Here is a 22,262-nt window from a genome sequence, read left to right on the forward strand (position 1 = left end):
TATTTCAATGTCACAGATGAAGGATGATACAATTTGCACGATATTTTTTTTATGATGAAAGCGATGTCGTGCGCCCTCCTATGGCTAAGGGAAATACATAACCACATCAGATGAATTAAATAACCCTTTGTGTTCACACAAAATTGATTAAACCTTCTTCAAATCCATTTATAGATATGTATATGAGTGCTGCGGGTGATACAACAATGTATGCAAACTGATGAAGGTATACACTGTGTATTTGGATGCATGGGTCAGTGTTCAGCATCAACCATCGATGTTTGCTTTCCATATTTTGTGTAGGTTAATCTAAAATAGTATGACCAAAATTAAATATTAATATTTAAGTCAAAGCCATTAGACCGGTGGTGCTACTTAGATGTGAAATCACTATATTTCAGAGAGATTACATTCATCACTTTTAATGTTAGTTAGAATGCTAATGATCAATTAAGTGAAATACTGTACGTTTAGATTTTTTTTTAAATTGATAAATTTATAAATAATTTTATGTTATTTCCTTAGAAATAACACACACACACACACACACACACACACACACACACACAATTATAGAAACAACATAGGCCTATTTATACTGTCCAGAGTAGACGAAGTGTTACTTTTTGATTTACATGGACGATTGATCCAACATTAAAAGTAACTAAGGAGTACTTTATAAAAGTATTATTAAAACGCTTATCAAAAAAGATAAGACCTTTTACTAAAAGTTGGGGATTTTGTAAGGTTGCATAGATAATATCTACAAATTGAGGGTTTTGATTAAAGTTAATATGCCACGGGTTATACATTTAAATCTTTTAATATTATTTTTAGCATTTTTTCAAAATATGCATAAATGCATAAATAATAATAATCATTTTGTTTACAACGCGAATGCTTCACCTTGTTGCTGCGGCTGCGCGACTCGAAATAAGCGCATGTGAATCTCGCGAGAGTTTGTCGTTCCACGGACCTCCAGAGCGGCGCGTTCACGCTGCACGGCGCACGCAGTGTCCAGCAGGAGGCGCTGCTCTGTTTCCCGGGCAGCCAGTGAAGCGCAGTCCCGCAGCATTGCGTTTGATGATTACTGCACAACTAAATGGCGGATGAGGACAAGGGGCTGTAGCTTGAACAATAACACCTCACTTTCCCAGCGAAGCTCTTCTCAATCGTCTCAGTTGACCGATGCAGATCCCACATGCATAGCGTGCAGTCGTTCATATGTGGCTCTAGTAATTCACTGGTTTAGTTCAGGCACGATTGATCGCGGGTTTTAGCAGCGCTCCGGAGGAAGTCGGTCTCTTGATGGTGGTTGTGATATGGGGGACTCGCTCGGTCTGATCGGGAAGCGGCTGCTGCTGCTGCTCGGTGACGGGGGCTCCGCGGCGGAAGGGGCGGTGGAGCAGGCGGACTGGATCCGCGGAACCGTGCGGGCGGTCAGTGTGATCGGGCTGGCAAGCCCCGGGACGGAGGTGAGACCCACACAACAACAACAACACACCGTCAAAACATTAAACACAACCAGCCCGTGCGAATAAACACGGAAGCATTCGTCAGTTGGAGTGTGTAAAACAGTAAGATGTGACTCCAGGTTGCGTCTGAAATGAAGAAGAGATGCGTAGATGTGCATTTAATGCGTGTTTGAGGGCTAGTTAGCTAAGTAGCTAACGTTAGCTGCAGATATGGACTGAGTGAAATCTGGAGAGCCGCCTACAGAGACTGTGTTTGGGGTCACGGATGCTTTCTAGTTAGGGAGCAACTAGTTTAAAACTGTAGTAGACTTAGTAAAGGAGACATTGTGATTAAAAACCGTCCCACACAATAGATGCATCAAGTCGATTACACAAACCGACTGTAAATACAAAGCGAAATGTTTGGGAAATTACGTGTTGCTTGTGAAGAAATGTTCATTTGATATGATGGACGGAATAAGAGCTTATTTATAGGGTTTATTGCTGTTCAGATTTAATGAAATAGAAAATATGCGTTGGTATTATATTCACGCAGGCCAACGTCATTAATCAACTTTTAGTTTTGGAAACTGATTTTGTTTGTTGGTGATTATTATTCATGGATTGAATTACGCTAAGTTAATTTTGATGGTCAGTGTGTTCAAAACTAATGAAATATGCTGCAAGCATTTAGTATTTATGCAGCATGTGTCTTGTGTTAGTCTAATATATGTATATTCATATATTTTGATCAAATAAATATAGCTTTGGTGATCACGAGAGACTTCTTTCAAAACATTAAGATCTTGCTGAACAGAAACTATTGAATGATAATGTATATGTACTTGTATTTTTAACTTCCACAGAGTCCTGTTTTTTCCCTTAGTTAATCGAACCTAATGCAGTTATAAAAACTGTTTTTTAAAAATGCTTCTTGATTTTTGAGAGAAAGCTTGCCGAGTCTGTTTTGCTCACTGCATTATTATAATCGATATTTTAGTAGTATTAAAAGCATTGTAGGAATCTGAGGTGAAATAAGCATTTTTCAGGTTTGGTGCTGATGTAGGGGGGTACCTGAGGCTTATGATGGGGCTGTTTGGGAATATAAGACAAATCACCGTAATAATCATTTGCAGCAGAAAAGTTTGAAGTGTGCTTGTAGAGAGCAGCGTTTCACGTCTGTGCATCCGTCTGTGTTCATTGTAGGTGTTTGTGGAGTTTGACGACAGCCCTTGGCGGCAGCGCTCATGGGTGCAGGTGTACGGGGACGAGGTGCGAGCCGTTCTCATGGAGAGTGCCATCGTCTGGGCCAGCTGCAGCGATCCGTCGCTCTCCTCTGCGCCTCAGTGGCCAGCCTTGGTGAGTACAGATGCACACTGCGCCTCACTTCTCCCATGGTTTTTTTTTGTTGTAGTAATGGTTAGATTAGGAAAAAGTGTTTCAGAAAGCATTTGGACCTCTTGTGAAGAGTGAAGATGTGGTCTTTTCTGGTCTTTATTCACTCGTTTGTGCATCCAATTCTTGTTTCCTGAAAACCATTTATTTTTCGGCTCAATCTTTAGATGTTTAAACCTCTGGTTGACCGTGTGGGTTTGGGATCCCTGGTTCCTGTGGAGTTCTTTGGCGCAAGAACCTTGGCATTTCTCCCTAACGGAAGCACACTGCACACTTTTGAGGTTCGTAAGATCTGCATTGCGGTCATTTTGCATGTGCAGAACTTTTGCACTGTTAAAAGTTCAAGTAGAAATAGATGAAATAGAAATAGATTTTTTTTCTTTCTTCAGACTGAAAAAGATTTCGGACACTCTCTGCTACAAGAGCAGCCGGCGCTTCAAGCGGCCATCAGCCGCTGGCACAGTGACTCGGAGTTGCAGGAGATCCTGCGGAAAGGTCAGTCGCAATTAACTATAAATAAACTCTTAACTCTGGAAACTCTAATGTGCTTTAGTAAACTTACCTGTGCAAAGCCTCAAAGGAAGTCGTACAAGATATTAAAGGAATAGCTCACCCAAAAATCAACAATTGCTGTTTATCTACTCACCCTCAAGCCATCCAAGATTTTTTTTTTAGCTGAAACTGCAAGAAACTGAACATTATTTACAACATTATCTTCCTACATCTTGTATAGCTTGAGGGGTGAGTAAATTAACTTCAGGAGTAGTAGTCAATTACAAAAATATGTGGGTCAAACATATGAACACAATGAAAGCAGAAGACCAAACCAAACTGTATTTGGTCTATGGCAAGATACAATAGAGGTTTTCTGCTTTCGTTTTCTGTTAAAGTGAATTTTTTGTATTTAACTGCTCTTCTTTTCTCTGTTGGACAGGATCGTGCACTATTCGGGGTCAGAGAGTGCAGGTGTACCAGCCTGAGTTTGGGGAGCCCTGGGCCTTGGGACTCGTATCTCAGCACGATCTAGTTTCTCACATTATGGAGATTATCATGGACCAGGTCTGTGTGGAAGGCCGGACACTGTCTGTTAGAATCGAATCAGTGCTACCATTGTCTGATTCGTAGGCTACAGATGATAAAAGCTGACACTTGTGTGTGTGATTCGTCTGTCAATCTTGGTTTGTTTCAGGGTGAAGAGACACAAGTCGTCGATCCCCGGGTTATTCACGTGATGCTTGCTGTGGAGCAGTCAGAGAAGGTGTGTTGGGTTTCTGTCGATTAGAGCTGGTCTAATTTAACACTAGATGATTTTCTGTTCCACTACAACCATTTTTAATTCAAATAATTAAACAAAACTTAATGATATAAATGTATACGTGAGTGTTAATAGAGGCTTGTTAGTCATTTTATAGCTTGTTTATTAATTTAGTAATCTAAATGCTGCCGTATCTCTTTCTAGAGCCCAGATCGACGCAAGAAGGAGGGCGATGGTGGGAAAGGTGAGGGCGGTCGGCGGCGCCGGACAGCATCTGAAGGAGATGAAGACATTACTCTGAAACGTTTCAAAGGAGCCGGAGAGGGCGCCTCTGACAGCCAGAATGGCAGTGGCTCTAACACGGACGCTGAGGCTATGGTAACATGTGTAGAGATGCCGGGAGAGGGTGGCGTAGGTGGGAGGGTGACGAGCACCTGTAGTCCAGACTCCTCTAACAACAGCAATTCCTCTCAGCAGGAGCACTCCCACATAAGGAGCACAGGTTTTGTCAAGGAGAATGGCAGTTTTGTCCCAAACCAAGAAAGGATATCCTCTTCAGTATCAGCGGTGCTTCCTGCGTCCACTCCAACACCACCTCCATTGAAGCCTGCACCGTCGCCCTTTTCTAACACTTTTCCTTCTTTGGGTCAAATGCCCAGCTTGGTGCCCGGAGCCCCTGCCCCGAAATCCTCTCCCACACTCCCGGCAGCCGAGAGGGAGGAGGAAGGTGTCCTTTCAGGGTATCCTAAAACAGCTGCCCTGGTGTCTCCGGGTCCTGTGACCATTTCATCACCTTCCCAAGACAACGCTTCAAGTGTGACTCTGTCTACTCCTGTAGAAGCAAACAAAAAGCCCAGTAAATGGGGATCTGCTCCAGAAGCAAGCCAGGTAGGACATTGATGCTTGTATTTTACTTCGGATCTGTTCATTTATTCAAAAATACATTAAATAAAATGGAATTTATGAATGCAAATGGAAACACAGCTTCTGTGATACATTTGTTACATTACATTGATTCTTGTTTTTAATGTCTTTGGGTGCAAAAAAGTTAAAAAATAAAATAAAAAGATATCAGAATATATCCTCAAAGTAGATGAATTCTTAATAATAATAATAATAATAATAATAGAAACATTATTACATAGTTTGGCTTAATGTTTTTTAAATAACATTAAAAAAATAATTAAAAAGCCAAATCAAAGTCTTGGATGATAATAATAATTTAAATATGATTTTGTCTGCCAAACCTTTACATGAAACATCAATATTAACCATTTCTGATAAAGACCATTTTTTGGTTAATTTTTAATGATTTTTTTTATTATTATTTCAATTTAGCATTTTTATTTGTTTTTGTAATTTTGTTTTGTGGTTTTTGACATTTTAAACTTTTTTTTGTCTTTTTATTATTTCATATTTATTTTATTTATTTTCTTTTATTAATTATTTTCATTTCAGTATTAGTAATTTTAGTAGTTCAACTTTTTTTTCTTCAGTTAGTTGCATAGGCATTTTTATTTGCCAAGGCATTTTGATATTTTATCGGATTAAAGATTTATTTTAGTTACCAAAACAATTTGTTATAGTTTTAGTTAATAATGACAACATTGGTTTTAATTGGTTTCCCTTTTCTCTTTGTAGACACACTGACTACTCTTTATCTGGCATTTATTTGGCTTATTTGTATTTCAGACCCCCAAGACCCCTGCTCTAGCTGCTTCAGGATTTGGTAAACAGTCAAGTGAGCCAGTGTTTGGAGAAGTTCCCACACAGGCCAATGGTTCTTCCCAGGAGGACAAGCCTTTTGGCTTTCCTTTTGGAGCTGCGAAGGAGTCTCAGAGGCAGGGCTCTGATCCCTCACAGAACCTGTTCTTCCAAATCATGTCTCAGAACCAGAGCATCACACAAGGCCAGTCAAAGGCCTTCACGTCCTTGTCCGAGTGCCTGAACAAGGAGCCGCCCAACCTGTTCAAGCCTGCCGCTCCCTCCGAGGGTTTCAAAAAGGTGGTTGCAGCTTCTACATCCACTGGACTGTTTGGTTCAGCAGCTGCTAGTGGCCTGGCACCAATGAAAGAGCTGCCAAAAGTGCCTGATATCAAGCCTGCAGGCAATGGGATCATAATGAACAAGCCTTTCGGAGCGGTGGGGGAGGCTTTTCCCCCAGCCACAGGTCAAGCTGCGAGCTCTGCAGAGCCTCTGAATCCCTCTTTGGGATTAGGAACCAGCGGACTTGGAAGTGCCAGAAATGTTAACAGCTCAAATCCAGGCAGCGGTTTTGGTCTGCTGGCTAGCAACAAGGTTTCGGAAACTCATGAGAACCTTTTCCTACTGGCCACGAAGGAAACAAATCCATTTCTTGCATATGGCGGAGCTGTTTCACACAGCCCTTTTAGTGCATTGTCAGCCCCGAAGTCTGCGCTGTCCGCGTCTGCTGTCTCTCCTTCAGGCAGCTCTGGTCCACTTAGTCAAGATCCTCCTGGTGGTGATGCCAAACCAAATCTCTTCACCATGGCAGAACCTCCTAAGGGAATCTTAGCCCCCCAGTTCCCTGCTCCTGCCCTCACGACCACTCCGTCATTCACTTCGGTTGCCCAGGATGGACAACAAATGTCCAAACCAAGCAAAGAGGGTTCAGATGGCAGCCCGGGAACCCGCCTCAGCACCGAAGGCCAAGATGTGGCTATGCCTTTTGACCAAACCAAGTTTGCTTTGGAGGAACGCAGTCAGTCCACCAAAAGAGATTCAGAGTCCAGTAGCAACAGTGACCTGTCTGATTTGAGCGAGGGGGAGGACAACTCCGGCCAGAGCCAGAAACCTGGGGTTTCCTCAGGCACTGAGGATAAGAGCAAGGCCCAGCCTGTGGCTAAGAGCCGGCCACGGAGCAAACCTTTCAAAGGTAACATCTTTGACTACCGCATGCTGTGTACTTCATGAGTTAGTTCAGCTGAATGAGTTAGTACTCACTAGGGCTGCATGATTAATTGAACGCGATTAATCACGATTGTTTTGCGCATTTATTCAGTAAAGCCAGTTCTGTGATTCGCAGTAAATCTTCATCAGCTGCTTTCAGGTGGAGCAGTATTTACCACACAGAGCCGTAGTTCTCTGACAAGCTATGCAAAATCACGTTCATATTTCCAGACGATAAAATCGTATGATTATGAAATCGTTTGCTATAATGACAGCTGTTCTTCTCAGTGAACTACGTTTTTTTTTGTAGTAAATGCAGCATGTGAAAATACTACGTTTTACTCCAAATTCACGTCATAACGTCAGTTGAGTGTTTAAAATAAATCCTTCTGTGAGATGATATGGCTTCTTAAACTGAATAATTAAGTCACACAATATTTCATTGTATTCTAAGCAGTGATAATGGCTACGTCGATTAGCATTTCATTATAGATATACTTTATTATGATGAAAACTAAAATAATAATAACTCTGATAAACCATATATTGCCTCAGTCGTGTGTTTATTAGTCATGTTGAATCAAAGAAAGCAGTTTAATCTGTTTATTTAGCTACAGCGATGGATTTCCTGGATTTCTTCTTCGGGGGTTATTTGGCTTTTTAGCTGGAGAGCGCCCTCTAGCCTTTGGATGGACATTTACTACTGATCACAGAACTGTGCTTCACTGAAAAAACGCATGACAATCGCAGATTCTGCCTAATCACGATTTATTGCCTTCGCAATTTAATTTCAATTAATTGTGCAGCCCTAGTACTCGCCGTCATGTCAATCTAAACCTGTACTGTGAAAGTTTGTGAGAGCACGATTATAAAGAGTAGATGAATTGATAGATGCTCTCGGTCATCTGATTTCGTGTTCATGTGTGATTTATCAAGTGGGACAGTCCGTGTTGAAGGACCAGAATAAGGTTCGGCGCTTGAAGCAGTCCGGAGAGTCCTTTCTACAAGACGGCTCCTGCATTAACGTGGCGCCCCACCTGCACAAATGCCGCGAGTGCCGTCTGGAGCGCTACAGGAAATCCCGCGAGGACTCGGATGATGATGACCCAAACGTGGCTTGCCGATTCTTCCACTTCCGCAGGTGGTTATGATTCAGACGAATACTGGTGAGACCAGCTGAACTCCTGGCTAGGGTGTGAGACTGACATCTTGGTTTATTGTAACAGGCTGGCTTTCACTAAGAAGGGAGTCCTTCGCGTGGAGGGCTTTCTGAGCCCGCAGCAGAGTGACAGCATGGCGATGGGCCTGTGGCTCCCCTCCCTCACAGCACAGGAAGGACTTGACCTGGACACGTCCAAATATATTTTAGCAAACGTGGGTGACCAGTTTTGCCAACTGGTCATGTCAGAGAAAGAGGCCATGATGATGATAGAGCCCCATCGTAAGTGACTGCTTGTTTATTAAAGCCGGTTCACAGAAAATCATATATAATCTGAATAAAGTATAAGAAAGTATCACATACAGTTTTTTTTTAGACGCACCTGAGCATAAGTCGCATCAGTCCAAAAATAGTCATGACGAGAAAAAAAAACATTCAGTGGTAGGCTACAGGAGCTCTGAGCAGCATAGAGCGCCCTCTGGTGGCTGTAGTCTGTAATGTTTTCTCTTGGTTAATTTCTCTTGGTTCATGTCAAATAAATTTTGATAAATAAGTCGCAACTGACTGTAAGTCAGTTTTTTTTTAAACATTTGTTTTGCATTATAAATGTGCGCTAAAATACTAAAAGAAGAGCTAGTGACTTGCATAACATCTGATAATGCCCTGTGAATTTGCAGAAAAAGTGGCATGGAAGCGAGCTGTGAGGGGAGTGAGAGAGATGTGCGACGTGTGTGAGACGACGCTGTTCAACATCCACTGGGTGTGTCGCAAATGCGGCTTCGGCGTTTGTCTCGACTGCTACCGGCTACGCAAGAACAGGCCACCTGAAGGTAGATAAGGATCTGCCACATTCATGAAATATCATTAAAAGTATCAATATGATTGATAAAGGTAAACTGTCGCGTTTGTCCATTACAGCATGTCTCGGACTCACTTCTGCTCTTTCAGTAGACGAGAGTCCTGAAGAAGAGGTGTTCTCATGGCTGAAGTGTGCTAAAGGCCAGCCACACGAACCACAGAACCTCATGCCCACTCAAATTATACCTGGCACGGGTTAGTGCATTTATTCCTGTTAAAAACATGTGAAATCACAGCAACTGGAGCTCAGTTTAATTGTCTCCTTGTGTGCCTTCAGCCTTATACAGCATAGGTGACATGGTACACGCAGCCAGAGGTAAATGGGGGATCAAAGCGAACTGCCCCTGCACTAGTCGACATAACAAACCCTTGGTGCGGCCCAGTGCTCCAAACGGCCTTTCACAGGCAAGATATCTCCAAAACATTACAACTGAAAGTAGAATTCCATCTATAATGCTGTTCGATCTGTTCTCATCGTTTGTCTCGTGTCTGGTGCAGTCGGGTGCAGCTAACAGTGTGGGGAATGGAGCCACAACCCGTCCGAACGGGGACCCGGCAGCGGGTGCTGTAGTCAAAACAGAGCCTGTTGAAGAGGCGGGCAGCGCTGACACAACGTCAGGCACCAGTGGGACAAACAGCAGCACTTCTAGCCCTGCTCCTGCCCCGACACCAGCTGCTAAAGATGGCAAGGGCAGTTCCTCGGCCCTTCACTGGCTGGCTGACCTGGCCACACAAAAGGAGCCCAAAGGTGAGACTCGGTGTAGAGCGGTTTACAGTTAGTGGATGGCGCATGTGGAAGTGCTTTATATAACAGCGGTTCTCAACTGCTTTGAATTTACATTTGACCAAAATGATCATATACTGTTATATATATTATTTTGTGCATTTAAGAAGAGATGTTTATTATATTTAGAATTTTTTTTGTTCTTTATTTGACACTTTAATAATAATAAATAACATTCATTCAGAAGAAATGCCTTGAAATGCCTTTACAAGTAAAACAAATATTACATTAATTGCAAAGTTCTTCAGTGAAACCAAAAAAAAACCAATGTCAAAACCAATTTTATAGTAGTAAACAAAAATTCTCTACATGGAATGCATAAAAAAGATATTTAATAATTGAAGAAAAACATTCATAAATCAGGTAAAAAGGACAATGCATTCCAAAGATATTTAAAGAAACTAATATTAGTTAAAAGCTTAAATAAAATATATGCTTTAACTCTCCTTTTTAATTTAATTTTTTTTTTACTTTTTGCACTATTTTGCACTGTATTAGTTAACGCTAGTTAATGCATTAGTTAACATGAACTAACAATGAACAACACATTGACAATCTTTGTTAATGTTAACTTGCAAATATACTAATGCATCTCTTCACATTAACAACTTAATTAGTTAACAACGGTTAATGCGTTAGTTAACATGATCTAACATCGAACTATGCCTGTAAATGGCTTCATTAACTGTTTTGTAATGCTAATTTATACAACATATATACACATAAGTTTATGTAGAAGCTAACACACAAAGGATGAACAATACTGTCCTAATACTCACTGATTTTGGCTATTGGTAAACTTAATTTGAAAGTGGAAACCATCTGAACATCAACGAAGAGGCTATTCATGTTTGTAGACTGTTTATTATCGTGGCTTGCCACTAAGAAACTATTTATGTGCGGCATTTACAAATGTCGCATTTACGAATGGAGGTGTTTTTGTAGTGTGTTGTAGGTTTGGTGATAACTGAGATGGAATGTAAATGCTCAATTTACTGATAATTCCTATAGAACTGAACCTACTCTGAAGAAGGAGCTAATCTAGTTCCTCCAAACATTAGATCTTAGAACTAAAACTGTTCCGAGTTCCTGCGGCGCGAACACGACAGAAAGCGGGAACTACTGCCTGTAGTTCTTGGAGCTATGAAAAGGTTCCTCCTGTGTGAAAGCCTCTTATAAAACATTTGCTGGTAAATCTTAAAGTTGGTAAATCTTTGCAGACACAATGTGCTCAGGCTCTTCCTCTGGTTTTATCTCAGAGTCTCTGCGCTCCGTGATGGGTCGAGACTCTCGTACTCCATTTGGTCTGGACTCCTTCGGCACCCTTTCCAAACCCTCAGGGGCTAGTCCCAAGCTCTTCAACAGTCTGCTGCTGGGCGCTGGCCCTTCCCAACCTAAAGCAGAGGGCACTAGTCTCCGAGATCTACTGAACTCTGGCCCCGGAAAGCTCCCGCAAGGTCCCACCGAGGGAGGTGTTCCCTTCCCTTCAGTGTTCTCCACTGCCGGCGTACGTAACCTTATCTTTACATTTTGATGCTTGTTTTTAATTCATATGTCATTGGTTTGTGTACCAATGACAGATTTGTTATGAATGATAGAACTAATTTATGAAAAAAGTATCACTACAACTACATTATTAAAAATAGAGATTACTTGATATTAATGTATTTTTTTTAAAGCATTAGTAAAAATAACTATATCGAACTAAATTGTATTCAATATATTTTTTACTTTGAACAGTCATGCAAATGTTGTTGTTGAGACAAAAATAAATGTTCGTAATATTTTTTACAATTTTATTTTAATATATGTTTTTCTTTCTCTCCTAAGCAGGCTGATAAAATGAAGGGAGGACTTCCTAACTTCTTGGATCATATCATTGCATCAGTGGTGGAGACGAAGAAGGCAGAGAGTCGCCGGTCATCAGGGGCAGCAGAAGGCGGCGAGTCGGGGGCCGTTCCTCGCAGAGAGGGCTTGATGGGTCTCAGTGTATTAGACCCTCACACTTCCCACTCCTGGCTGTGCGATGGCCGACTGCTCTGCCTGCAGGACCCCAGCAACAGCAACAACTGGAAGATCTTCAGAGAGTGCTGGAAACAAGGACAGGTGAGCGGAGAAGATCAAATGGATGCGCGTTTATTTGATGGATTACGTTCTGCTGAGGCTAATTGCTTTTTCTTGTTTAGCCTGTGCTGGTCTCAGGCATACACAAGAAGCTGAAGGAACACTTATGGAAACCAGAGTCCTTTAGCAAGGAGTTTGGAGACCAGGATGTGGACCTGGTCAACTGTAGGAACTGCGCCATCATCTCTGATGTCAAAGTCAGAGACTTCTGGGATGGTTTCCAGGTTATTTCCAGTGAGTACAGACACTTTATCATCAGTGCAAGCCTGGATCTTTTCATTGCTGATTTGATTATTACCATCCTTAATTGTCTGACCATGAAAGCATAATCCATGAAACATCTTCTCCTCTGTTCTCTAGAGCGGTTGCAGGGTGGAGATGGCCAACCTATGGTACTGAAACTTAAAGACTGGCCTCCTGGAGAAGATTTCAGAGATATGATGCCCACTCGGTAGGTTTGCTGGCATGTTACTTGGTGCCATAGCTGGTGGTCACGTGATAGGAATTTTTTTTATTCCTGATGCCGATGGCTTGAAGAGCATGGTGGCCACTGGGCGGTAAAAAGCCAATATATATATCGATATACATCATATTACACTTTTTCTTTTAAAGATAGTAAAAACATGTATGTAACAATTGCTGATATTACATTTATATACATGTATTTTGCATAATATTGACTAAATTGTGATCTGAAAATGAGTAAATATGAAAAATAGAACTTGAAATGTGTCTTCTTTATAGAATTCTATTATAGTATTTTTCTCAAAGAAATGCTGCAACAAGATTACAGTCTGTAATATAGTAGGCTTCAACAAGTTAGCGCTAGTGTTGTCACGATACCAACATTTTACATACATCACACGATGAATATGAAATGAATATGAAATAGCAAGCAAAGCAGAGCAAGGTTAGTGAAATTATTTATTAGATATTCAGACTTGTTTAAATGAAATGCATATTTGCTAGCGGCTTTTTATTACTAATGATAGGCAAGCATATGCTATAATACATTTCAGATACTTTTAACTAATTTAGTTTGAAAGCAAATGTGTAAGAATTTATTAGAACTGTTAAACAGTGACCTTTAACTAATGGAGATGGACAATGGGAGATCTGTGCACTCAGAGCTGTCAAAATAAAAGTTATGTGCACTGACAAGTTAAAAGTTTCCACTTCTGACGTGTCGACCAAACAGAAAAAAAATTAAATAATTGGCCGATACTGATCATTTAAATATTGGTCTATATTTCAGCCTTGGCAATATATCGGTCAACCACTAGTTATGGGATCTTGGCTTGGAAGCATCCAGTGTGTTGAAATTATTATGAATTAGATTACTGATGTCCCCGTGTTTGCAGGTTTGATGATCTCATGGTGAACCTTCCTCTGCCAGAGTACACAAAGAGAGATGGCCGGCTCAACTTGGCCTCTCGTCTTCCAAACTTCTTCGTACGGCCAGATCTGGGTCCTAAAATGTACAATGCCTACGGTAAGGGATCCACATGAAACATCCTCGCCGCTGCTTATGAGGAAAACACTGACAGCTCTTTAACCTCTGCCCTTTGCTGTGTTCCTCCCAGGTCTGATCTCCACAGAAGACAGGAAGGTTGGCACCACTAACCTGCATCTGGACGTATCTGATGCAGTCAACGTAATGGTGTATGTGGGCATCCCAGAAGGAGACAGTGACCATGAAATCAGTAAGCATTAAGCTTTTGCTTATGTGTGTTGAGGGTTTGTGTATGTGTATTCTTGGTTATTTTTGTAGCTATTCTAATTAAGCTATTGTTTCTGTTCATTGATATTGCTGCAGTTGTCTTTTGTTCATTATAATGTATAAACTTGTAGTTTTCAACACTAAAAAACCCCTGTGCTGTATAATGATGCAAAAAAAATTTTTGGGTGCAATTTGAGTAATTTTGCAATCAGTTTTTCTTTAAAGAACAAACTAACTAAATTTAAATGTACAAAATTTAGTTTGACATGTTTTATTGTTTATATTGGCTTAAAGTTAGTAAAAGAAAGTTAAATTCAAAGTGTCACAAGCTTTCAGATTTTTCAAACTTCCTGTGCTTAAAGACATAGTTCACGCCAACGTTCTGTCATCATTTACTCACCCTCATGGGTTTCTGGATTACCATGATGGAAAGTAAATGATGACATTTTTGGGTGAGCTATTCCTTCAAGTATAAGCTAATTACTTAAAGTCTGAAAGAAACAGATTCCACCCATAGACAAAATCTTTGGATAGTAAACTGGAATTAAAATAGAACAAAAAACAGTGCCTTGCAAAAGTATTCTGACCCCTAACTTTGTGTTACAAAGTTAAATAAGTGTCGAATAATTGCAAGCCTCCCTTAAGAGGTAATTCTTAGAGGCCAACATGGCACCCTATAGTTAAAGTGCCTGTGTTCTTGGGGTCTTACTACTTTTGATTGTGGCACCATTTCTCATTCACAGAAGCCGATTTCGCTGGATGCAAAGGTCTGTGCATTTTTTTTTCATTTGTCTCACCTCAGGCATGCCCTCCCACTTTTCTCGCTCTCTCTTGTTCTTCACTCCTATTGTTTTAACCCATCTCTTGCTACTCTTTACATTAAATTATGTATTTATGTTTGATGGTTCATTATAAAACACCAATTTGTAAACTCCATTCAGAGTTTGTTTTCCCAGGACACCAAAACATAGTGACCATAGTGTTTTGATTTTTTTTGTTACATCTTCAGCCCCTTCAGAACTTTTGACAATTGCGTTAGCTTATTTTTTTTTTTAAAGGGGTCATATAATAAATCACAATTTCTTTGGTTCTTTTCAAATAGAAGTTGCATAATGGACTATATGGATTGTAACTTTCAAAAATCTAAACATACAAATGAAAATTCATTTAACTCATCCTCATGTTGTTTTAAACCCAAATTCTTCTTGTTTATCTTTGGAACACAAAAGATGGTTCATTATAAAATGCAACCCAATGCATGTTGGGCTGACGGCGGAGCTCAGTGGCAAAAAGGAGATCTCTGAATGGCTTTTCAGCTTAGCGAATGAACGCACAAGAATAAAATAAAAACAAAAAAACAGAATGGACTAAAGCAAACCAATGGCAGAGTAAAGAGGGAATGCACAGACACTTGTTGTCATTCTATCCTCTCCTTTCTCTCTTTATCCACAAGATGGGCTGACAATGCCAATGCCATTTATAACTTCACTGAACAAGGCTACATGAATCCACCAGTAATGAGCGCGGCTGGTGTGAGCGATGGTAAAAGCAAGCAATGATTGCTTTGTATGTCCACAGTTCTAGTTCTAATGGTTTCCCTGTTTGAATCCCAAATATAGACTACTGCCATCTGCTGATAAGGGACAGTTATGTTCTCTCCTGCAAGTGCAGAGCTTGTTCACTAGTTGGTCATCGCCAGTAGTCTGTCCAGTGTTCTAGTACAACTTTTTTGGCCCCCTTGCAGGCAATGCAAGGCAACTCCACAGTCGGCTTTCCTCAGCGCTAGTTCTTTGGTGTTGGTTTGGTGTATCCCTACACAAAGGCCAAACTCAGCAAACTGACATCAAAGAACTAGTGCTGAGGAAAGCCGAATGTGGTGTTGCTTGCATCAGGGCCAAAAAGTTGAGTCAGAACACATTGCAAATCTTACAGCCAACAACCAATTAGCATGCATGTTCTTTGGTTGCTTGATAAAAAAAAAGCTCTCCATGCCAGCAGGTGGCAGTAGTCTGTATTCATCATACAAAAGGGGAAACTGGAAGAGCTAATACTCTGCATATACATACTAGGCGTTTCTCAATGTCAAAGATACTTCCTCGGTAGGACTGATCCTTCCAAGTCACTTCCTTCAGAGGCTAGGTGAGACTCCTCTTTAGCATACTGAGAACAGGTAAATGGGACAGGCTAGCAAGTGCACGTAATTGCGTCATTACGTCAGTGAAAATGTCCATTTGAATAACGCTTTGAATGGTATCATTAAATTACTTTGGACAACTTAACTAGTTATTTATAAAAGAAATGCCGATGACGCAACCAATTGTTAAATGACAGGTCCGGTTCAGTTAACCATTTGTATTTGTATAATTTACAATATCAGTACGGTAGTAATTTGTACTGGCATTTAAATGTCAAACTTTACTTATATTTACTACAGTTATAACAAATGTTTGGTAACGTAAATAAAAACCGCCATCGCTCCGACTACGCTAACGTTTGACATTTTTTAACTAGATAGCAAAGATGCACGCATAGGATTGTGGGTGATTTGAGAGCGCGAAGGATACACATATGCATCCTTTCCTGTGTATGGGATATACTTTGAATGAAGGACTCAGTCCTTGGTTGAAATTCTGAGGATCCTCGACATTGGAACAGTCCTTTGACGGATGTCAATGACGTAGCATCCTCGAAAAACTGGCTTCCGAGGATCCTTCCTTGACATCGAGAAACACCGACTGTAAACAAAGCACACCAGTTTTCTGTAACATTTTTACATTACGCTTTCTCATCAGACAGAATCAATGAAAATCATCACAGATGAGATGAGGATTAAGAATAAATAGTGTGTTCGGTTTATGCCTTTTTGACCAACTTTTGCACTGATTTACTAAGCTGAACAAGGATTTCTCTCACTGATGGGCTCCGCCAATGATTTAACCCGCTCAATTGGTCAAAAAGCTGCAGATAGTGGCAGCTAAAGTGCTAAAGGTGCAGAACACACTGCAGAAACTGGGCTGATTGATATTCAATGATTGCCCAACATTTGCTGATGGCGAGCCTTTATGAGCTATTTTCCAAGTCTTCTGAAGCTGTATGAAAGTCTTTGTCTTAGGAACAGGCCCAGACCCCCTCCAGTGAGCTATTACTTGATAACCGTTGCAACTGGACTGAACGGATCACTCTGTTGAGCTAGTTGTTTTCATTTAACTGGTTAATCTAGTTCATAAATGAATCACGATCAGACAGATTAGTTGAACATTTGGAACATTTTAGCATTAGGGTAACACTATGACCTCTTTAAATAGTTCTTATCCACTATAGGATAGCTGTATTTTATTTTCATGCTCTTCAGTGGTTGGTGAAGGACCTTCACATTCTGTCATTCCTTTTTTCTTTTTTAAGAAGAAAAATAATCCATGAATTTGAATTAGTCACCTTTTTATTTCTGGGAATCTGAATTTTAAAAAATTTATTTATTTTTTTTACTAAAAAGTGTTGGGATACTGGAGCGGTTTGTGAATGATTAGTATATATTTTTTTATGTATATTATTTATACAACTCCTGAGCAGACCCTGCAGGATTGATCCTCCCCCCCCCTCATTCCAGCCTCTTTGCTCCGTTTGCTTGCTTGATTAGTAGGGCTGTCAGTAGATCAAAATATGTTATTGCAGTTAATCTCAAATTTCTTGTAATTACGTTTTTTCTTAAGACAAAAAGTTAAAACATTATTTGTGTTATTAGTAGTAGTTTGATAATGCCACACCTTGTGAAATATTTGTGTAATCTGCCAAAATGAATGTAACGTTTTCCCACATTGTGTGGACTTAATAGTGTAATTTTCTCTTTGCTCTCTTTTACGTTTAAAGGGTTAGTTCACCCAAAAATGAAAATAAGGCTGTGTTTTACTCACCCCCGAGGCATCCTAGGTGTATATGATTTTCTTTCAGATGAATCCATTCTGTGTATAAAAAAAATAGTCTTTGATCTTTCAAGCTGTTTCATGGCTCTCAATGGGCGTTGCATTCCTTCAGTCCAAAAGACGTTAAATAAGAAGTGCCCTTCCACAAAAAAGGCTCCGGGGGGTGAACAAAGGTCTCATGATTTTTTGTAAGAAAAATATCCATATTCAAAATGTAATAATCACTTTAATCTAGCTTGCGCTCACTGTTGTACACCGAAGCAGTTTCGGGGGAATGACGTAAGATGTCAGAATTGCGCATGCGCCGCTCAGAAGTGACACACACGGAAACGCAGTGGAGAGATCAAAACAAAACAACCGTCACTAATTGGTACAAAAAGAGGATTTTTAAAGAAGAATGTTGGAGGATTTCTATATAAGCCAAGAGGAGGCTGGATTTCCTTGGCAAAAGTAAAGAAACTTTGCTTCTTTGGATCCAAACGTTGGTTTTCACGAGACATGCACACGGCTGACCTCCATACGTCATGCTCCCGGAGCTTCGTCTGTGTACAACTGTTGGTGCAAGCAAGATTAAATTTATTATGTTTTGAATATAGATGTTTTTCTTACAAAAACGCATCGATTTGCTACAGGAGAACTTTGTTCATTCCCCGGAGTCATGTGAGACACTATGGAAGGGTGCTTTTTGTTTCACGACTTTTGGACTGAAGGAATGCAGCTTGAAAGAGCAAAGACAATTTTTAATATAACTCAGACTGGATTTGTCTGAAAAAAAGAGGATGTCTCGGAGGTGAGTAAAATGCAGCCTAATTTTCATTTTTGGGTGAACTAACCCTTTAAAAGTGTTTTGCACATGAGTGAGTAACTAATGCTGCGTTAATGCTTGGTGGTTTTTTACCCTAAGCTTTAGTTAGATCCTGGCTCCTGCTGTGGAAACATACCGGCACAAAGTCCCTAGTTCCTGGGTAAAGTTCCAGCGATGGAAACTCGGCTTAAAATGTCCTATAAATAATTATTTCTTGCAATGCCATGTCATAAAATATAGATCTGTGTCTGTGACAGTCCTAAACAGCAAGAATAGAGTCAGCCTGGCAGAACGTGTTTAAAAACTATAAATGATTTCTGCTTGTCAGTCAAGTTGTGTATTTGGGTTTGCTGGCATCTTCAGAAGGGCAGAGAGAAAGGGCATGTGGTTGAAAATATTAGAATTAAACTACTATACTGTCAGGTAAATTGATAGAGTTAACAGCATTGCATAAATAAATGTTAAACAAGTTTCATTCTGACAGCCCTAAACTTTGAAATCTTAAATAGCTACTTTCTGTTTTGATGGTCATAGTGTAGTTCCCCGACTAATGCTTAGAGACCCTGTGTAGAAACAAATGAGGCTTTAACAGTCAATATCAATAGTTCAGCTCTAGTTCACAGTTTTATGGAAATTATAAAACTTTTACACAAGTTATAATTGTTTGTATGTTTACTGACTGACCTGTAATTACTGCAGAGGTGATGCAGACCATTGAAGAGGGAGATGTGGATGAAGTGACTAAGAGAAGAGTCTATGAGGCAAAGGAGAAACCTGGAGCTCTCTGGCACATCTACGCCGCCAAAGATGCAGAGAAGATCCGTGAGCTTCTGCGAAAGGTGACGTTGAAGGATATTGCTTTTAAAGTAATAGTTTATCCAAAGATAAAGACACTCATGTGGTTCCAAACACATATATATGCCTTTTTGAGGATAACTAAATGATGACAACTTTTTAGATTTCAGATTTGGAGAGTGTTCTCTGCTTTCTGTTTTAATACGGTATGCATATCTGAAGTTCATTTCATCTATTTAATGCAGGTTGGAGAGGAACAAGGTCAAGAGAACCCACCAGACCATGATCCAATCCACGACCAGAGCTGGTACCTGGATCAGACGCTGCGTCGCCGGCTGTATGAGGAGTACGGGGTCCAGGGCTGGTCCATTGTGCAGTTTTTGGGAGATGCTGTGTTCATCCCAGCTGGTGCGCCACATCAGGTTAGTTATTGAGAGGATGTCCACCATCAGAGTTCCGTACTTGACATTAGGGGTGTGCAATATTGACACACATCTATAACAATAATTGGACGATATTTAGCTGAGTGTGTTTTTGTTTTGGTTACTTGACTGGTTTAGTCCTGTCATGGACAGCTGACCAAAGATTTTTAAATTCATTCCAAAACACTTATTCAAGCACCATTGCATTGTGGGGTAACCCAGGGTTCCGTGTTAGGCCCTATTTTGTTCTCACATTATCTTCCTCCTCTAGCTATGATTTTTTTGTAAGTATCAGATCTCATACCATCTTTATCAGATGATATACAGCTTTATCTTCCAATGAAACCAGATGACAATATATCTCTCCCGTCTTTGACTGATTGTGTGAGCTAAAACTTTTAACAGGGACCAAAAAGAGAGAAAGTATCACTCCAGTTTTGATTAGTTTGCATTGGCTTCCTATTGAGCTTAGAATTCAGTTTTTCACAGAAGAAATTTTTAATAATGACTGACTCAAATAGGAAATATCAGTTTACATTTCCAAACATTAATTTTGGCATTAATTTTAATAATAATCTATTGAGATAGTTGAATGCACAAGCAGTCTTACAACAGACTGCCTAAGACTAAGACTTTTGCACAGTAGTGTATGTATAAAGTAATTAGATTAAGTATAAAGTATGCGTTCATATGTGTTAATGGCTCGATTGTCGCTGGAGGAAACTAGCTGTGGTGTGATGAGTAAAAAACTTTACAGTAGATGAGAAACCGATTGCTCCCTCGGACCTTTTGTAACTGAATTTATGACAGAACTGCACAGATACAGATATTATAACAATCTATCGATAAACACACACCTTGTATCCTCTGTTTCTCGCGCTGTTCCGCCGTGCTCTGCTTATTGAAGAGTATACTGAAAGACGAGGAGGAGACAGGTCTGCCGCCGTTTTCATATGAAATTTAAGCGGACTGACTCTGAGGCGATCACGAATTTGCGTACAGTTTATAGAGCTAAAGGCTATAGCCCCGCTTAAAAATCCTAGCGACGCCCATGCTTCTTGTGCACAATTTAGAGAACAAGGACAAATATTTAAATCGATCGCTCCTGCATTTAAGAGGCACCAAAATCTGTGTTCTTATTCGGTTCGGTGCATACCGGTGCCATCACTGTAAAGTATGAAAACTAATCTGTTTCAAATGTAACTCATATTATTAACTGTTGAATAAAATCAATATCACATTTGCAATTGTGCAGACATTTGGAAAGGCAGTGCTCCCTTATGTGACGACAACTATATCATCTTGGTTTTCCCAGGTGCACAACTTGTACAGCTGTATCAAGGTCGCAGAGGACTTTGTTTCTCCCGAGCATGTGAAGCACTGTTTTAGACTGACGCAGGAGTTCCGGCACCTGTCCACCACTCACACTAACCATGAGGACAAGCTACAGGTATTTCTATTCGTTGTTCTGTTTAAACCTGATATGGCTCTCTTCTGTTGAGCACAAAAGCAGTATATCAACATTTTCTGGTAAGCTAAATGCTTGCCAAACTCTTTTGATTCTGACTGTGTGTTATTTCTGTTGTTTAAAGGTAAAGAACATCATCTACCATGCCGTGAAGGATGCTGTGGGAACATTAAAAGCCCATGAGCCTAAACTAGGCCGCTCTTAGTTGTACTGATGGTGAAGTCACCGAGAGATTGGGTCTTGGGGTGGGTGAGATTTGGGTTTGGATGAGGCCAGTGTGCTTGCCAAACAAGCTGTTTATAATGGAACGTCTCTGCGTTTTGGTAGGATGAAGATGCTGCTTCATCAGTGTTACAAGAGCATTGTTTAGTTTTACAATCCATTTCTCTGTATTTAAAAAGTCTGTTCTTTTTCTCAGCATTTAAAATTTGTCGGACTGTTCAGAGAGCTGGTGATTATAAGCTGACATGAATCTTTTAAAAGGCCTTCACCAAGGTTTCTTTATGACTTCTGTGAAAAACATTGAGCACTGGGTTTCCTTCTTAGAGAACATACATTTTCTGCTCTTCAGAAAAGGAGTACAGTATCGTCAACAGTAATTAAATTGATTAAAAGATTCCCGCCAACTTTTTCAGGAGGGGTGGATAAGAGCATGGAAGGGAACTAGACCAAAGTTTTGTTTAGTTTTTGTTTTATGTTCCGTTTTTGTTTTGTTTTGTTGATGGAAAACATGTTCTTTGCTTTTTTTTGTAATACACCATTAAGGTAATATTTCACTGACAGCAAGTGTTCGACTGGCTTTGAGGAACGTCATTCAAGAATCAGCTACTCCAGTTCTGCTGAACTACTGGTCATAAATATGTACCAATATATATATTGATCTTAGCAGTGCATATGATTTTTTTTCTCTCTCTCTCAAAATAAAGGTTTACAAGAAACGATTTGGCCCTGTTTGTTTTGAAATGACAATTAATTTCTTAGCTATCTATTTGTTTAATGCTTACTATTTTATTTTATAAGACATTTTGTGGTTCATGGATGACACTGCAATAAACTAAAGCTTTTTAAATATTGTCTGTTTATTTCCCAAAAGGGGAACTTGGGCTATAATCAGTGAGTTTATTGAAATAACTTTTGAGTGAAAAAAAAACACACACTAGTCCATTAAACGTAGTTACAAAATTTAGCTACTT

General features: G+C 40.1%; 1 protein-coding gene across 13 annotated transcripts; it reads left to right on the top strand.

Annotated features, from left to right (window-relative positions):
* Nucleotides 1–1,013: 1,013 nt before the first annotated feature.
* LOC128027795 (lysine-specific demethylase 3B) lies at nucleotides 1,014–22,138 on the top strand. Of its 13 annotated transcripts, none has more exons than XM_052615679.1 (26): nucleotides 1,014–1,475; nucleotides 2,661–2,813; nucleotides 3,017–3,130; nucleotides 3,239–3,344; nucleotides 3,784–3,908; nucleotides 4,039–4,107; nucleotides 4,309–4,482; nucleotides 4,579–4,992; nucleotides 5,797–7,000; nucleotides 7,951–8,155; nucleotides 8,241–8,455; nucleotides 8,851–9,003; nucleotides 9,122–9,226; nucleotides 9,309–9,436; nucleotides 9,530–9,779; nucleotides 11,075–11,322; nucleotides 11,649–11,921; nucleotides 12,002–12,173; nucleotides 12,300–12,390; nucleotides 13,301–13,431; nucleotides 13,523–13,642; nucleotides 14,403–14,426; nucleotides 19,084–19,223; nucleotides 19,425–19,601; nucleotides 20,917–21,051; nucleotides 21,194–22,138. In XM_052615679.1, the coding sequence occupies exons 1-26, from the start codon at nucleotides 1,323–1,325 to the stop codon at nucleotides 21,272–21,274; spliced, it is 5,160 nt and encodes a 1,719-aa protein (XP_052471639.1). In that variant the 5' UTR covers nucleotides 1,014–1,322; the 3' UTR covers nucleotides 21,275–22,138. The 13 variants fall into 13 exon arrangements, with proteins under 13 accessions (XP_052471639.1, XP_052471642.1, XP_052471634.1 ...); XM_052615682.1 differs by having other exon boundaries at nucleotides 1,035–1,475; nucleotides 9,125–9,226; XM_052615676.1 differs by having other exon boundaries at nucleotides 1,043–1,475; nucleotides 9,092–9,226.
* The last annotated feature ends 124 nt before the right edge of the window (nucleotides 22,139–22,262 follow it).

This window comes from Carassius gibelio, chromosome A14, assembly GCF_023724105.1.
Source record: "Carassius gibelio isolate Cgi1373 ecotype wild population from Czech Republic chromosome A14, carGib1.2-hapl.c, whole genome shotgun sequence".
In the NCBI taxonomy this organism is placed as follows: Eukaryota; Metazoa; Chordata; class Actinopteri; order Cypriniformes; family Cyprinidae; genus Carassius; species Carassius gibelio.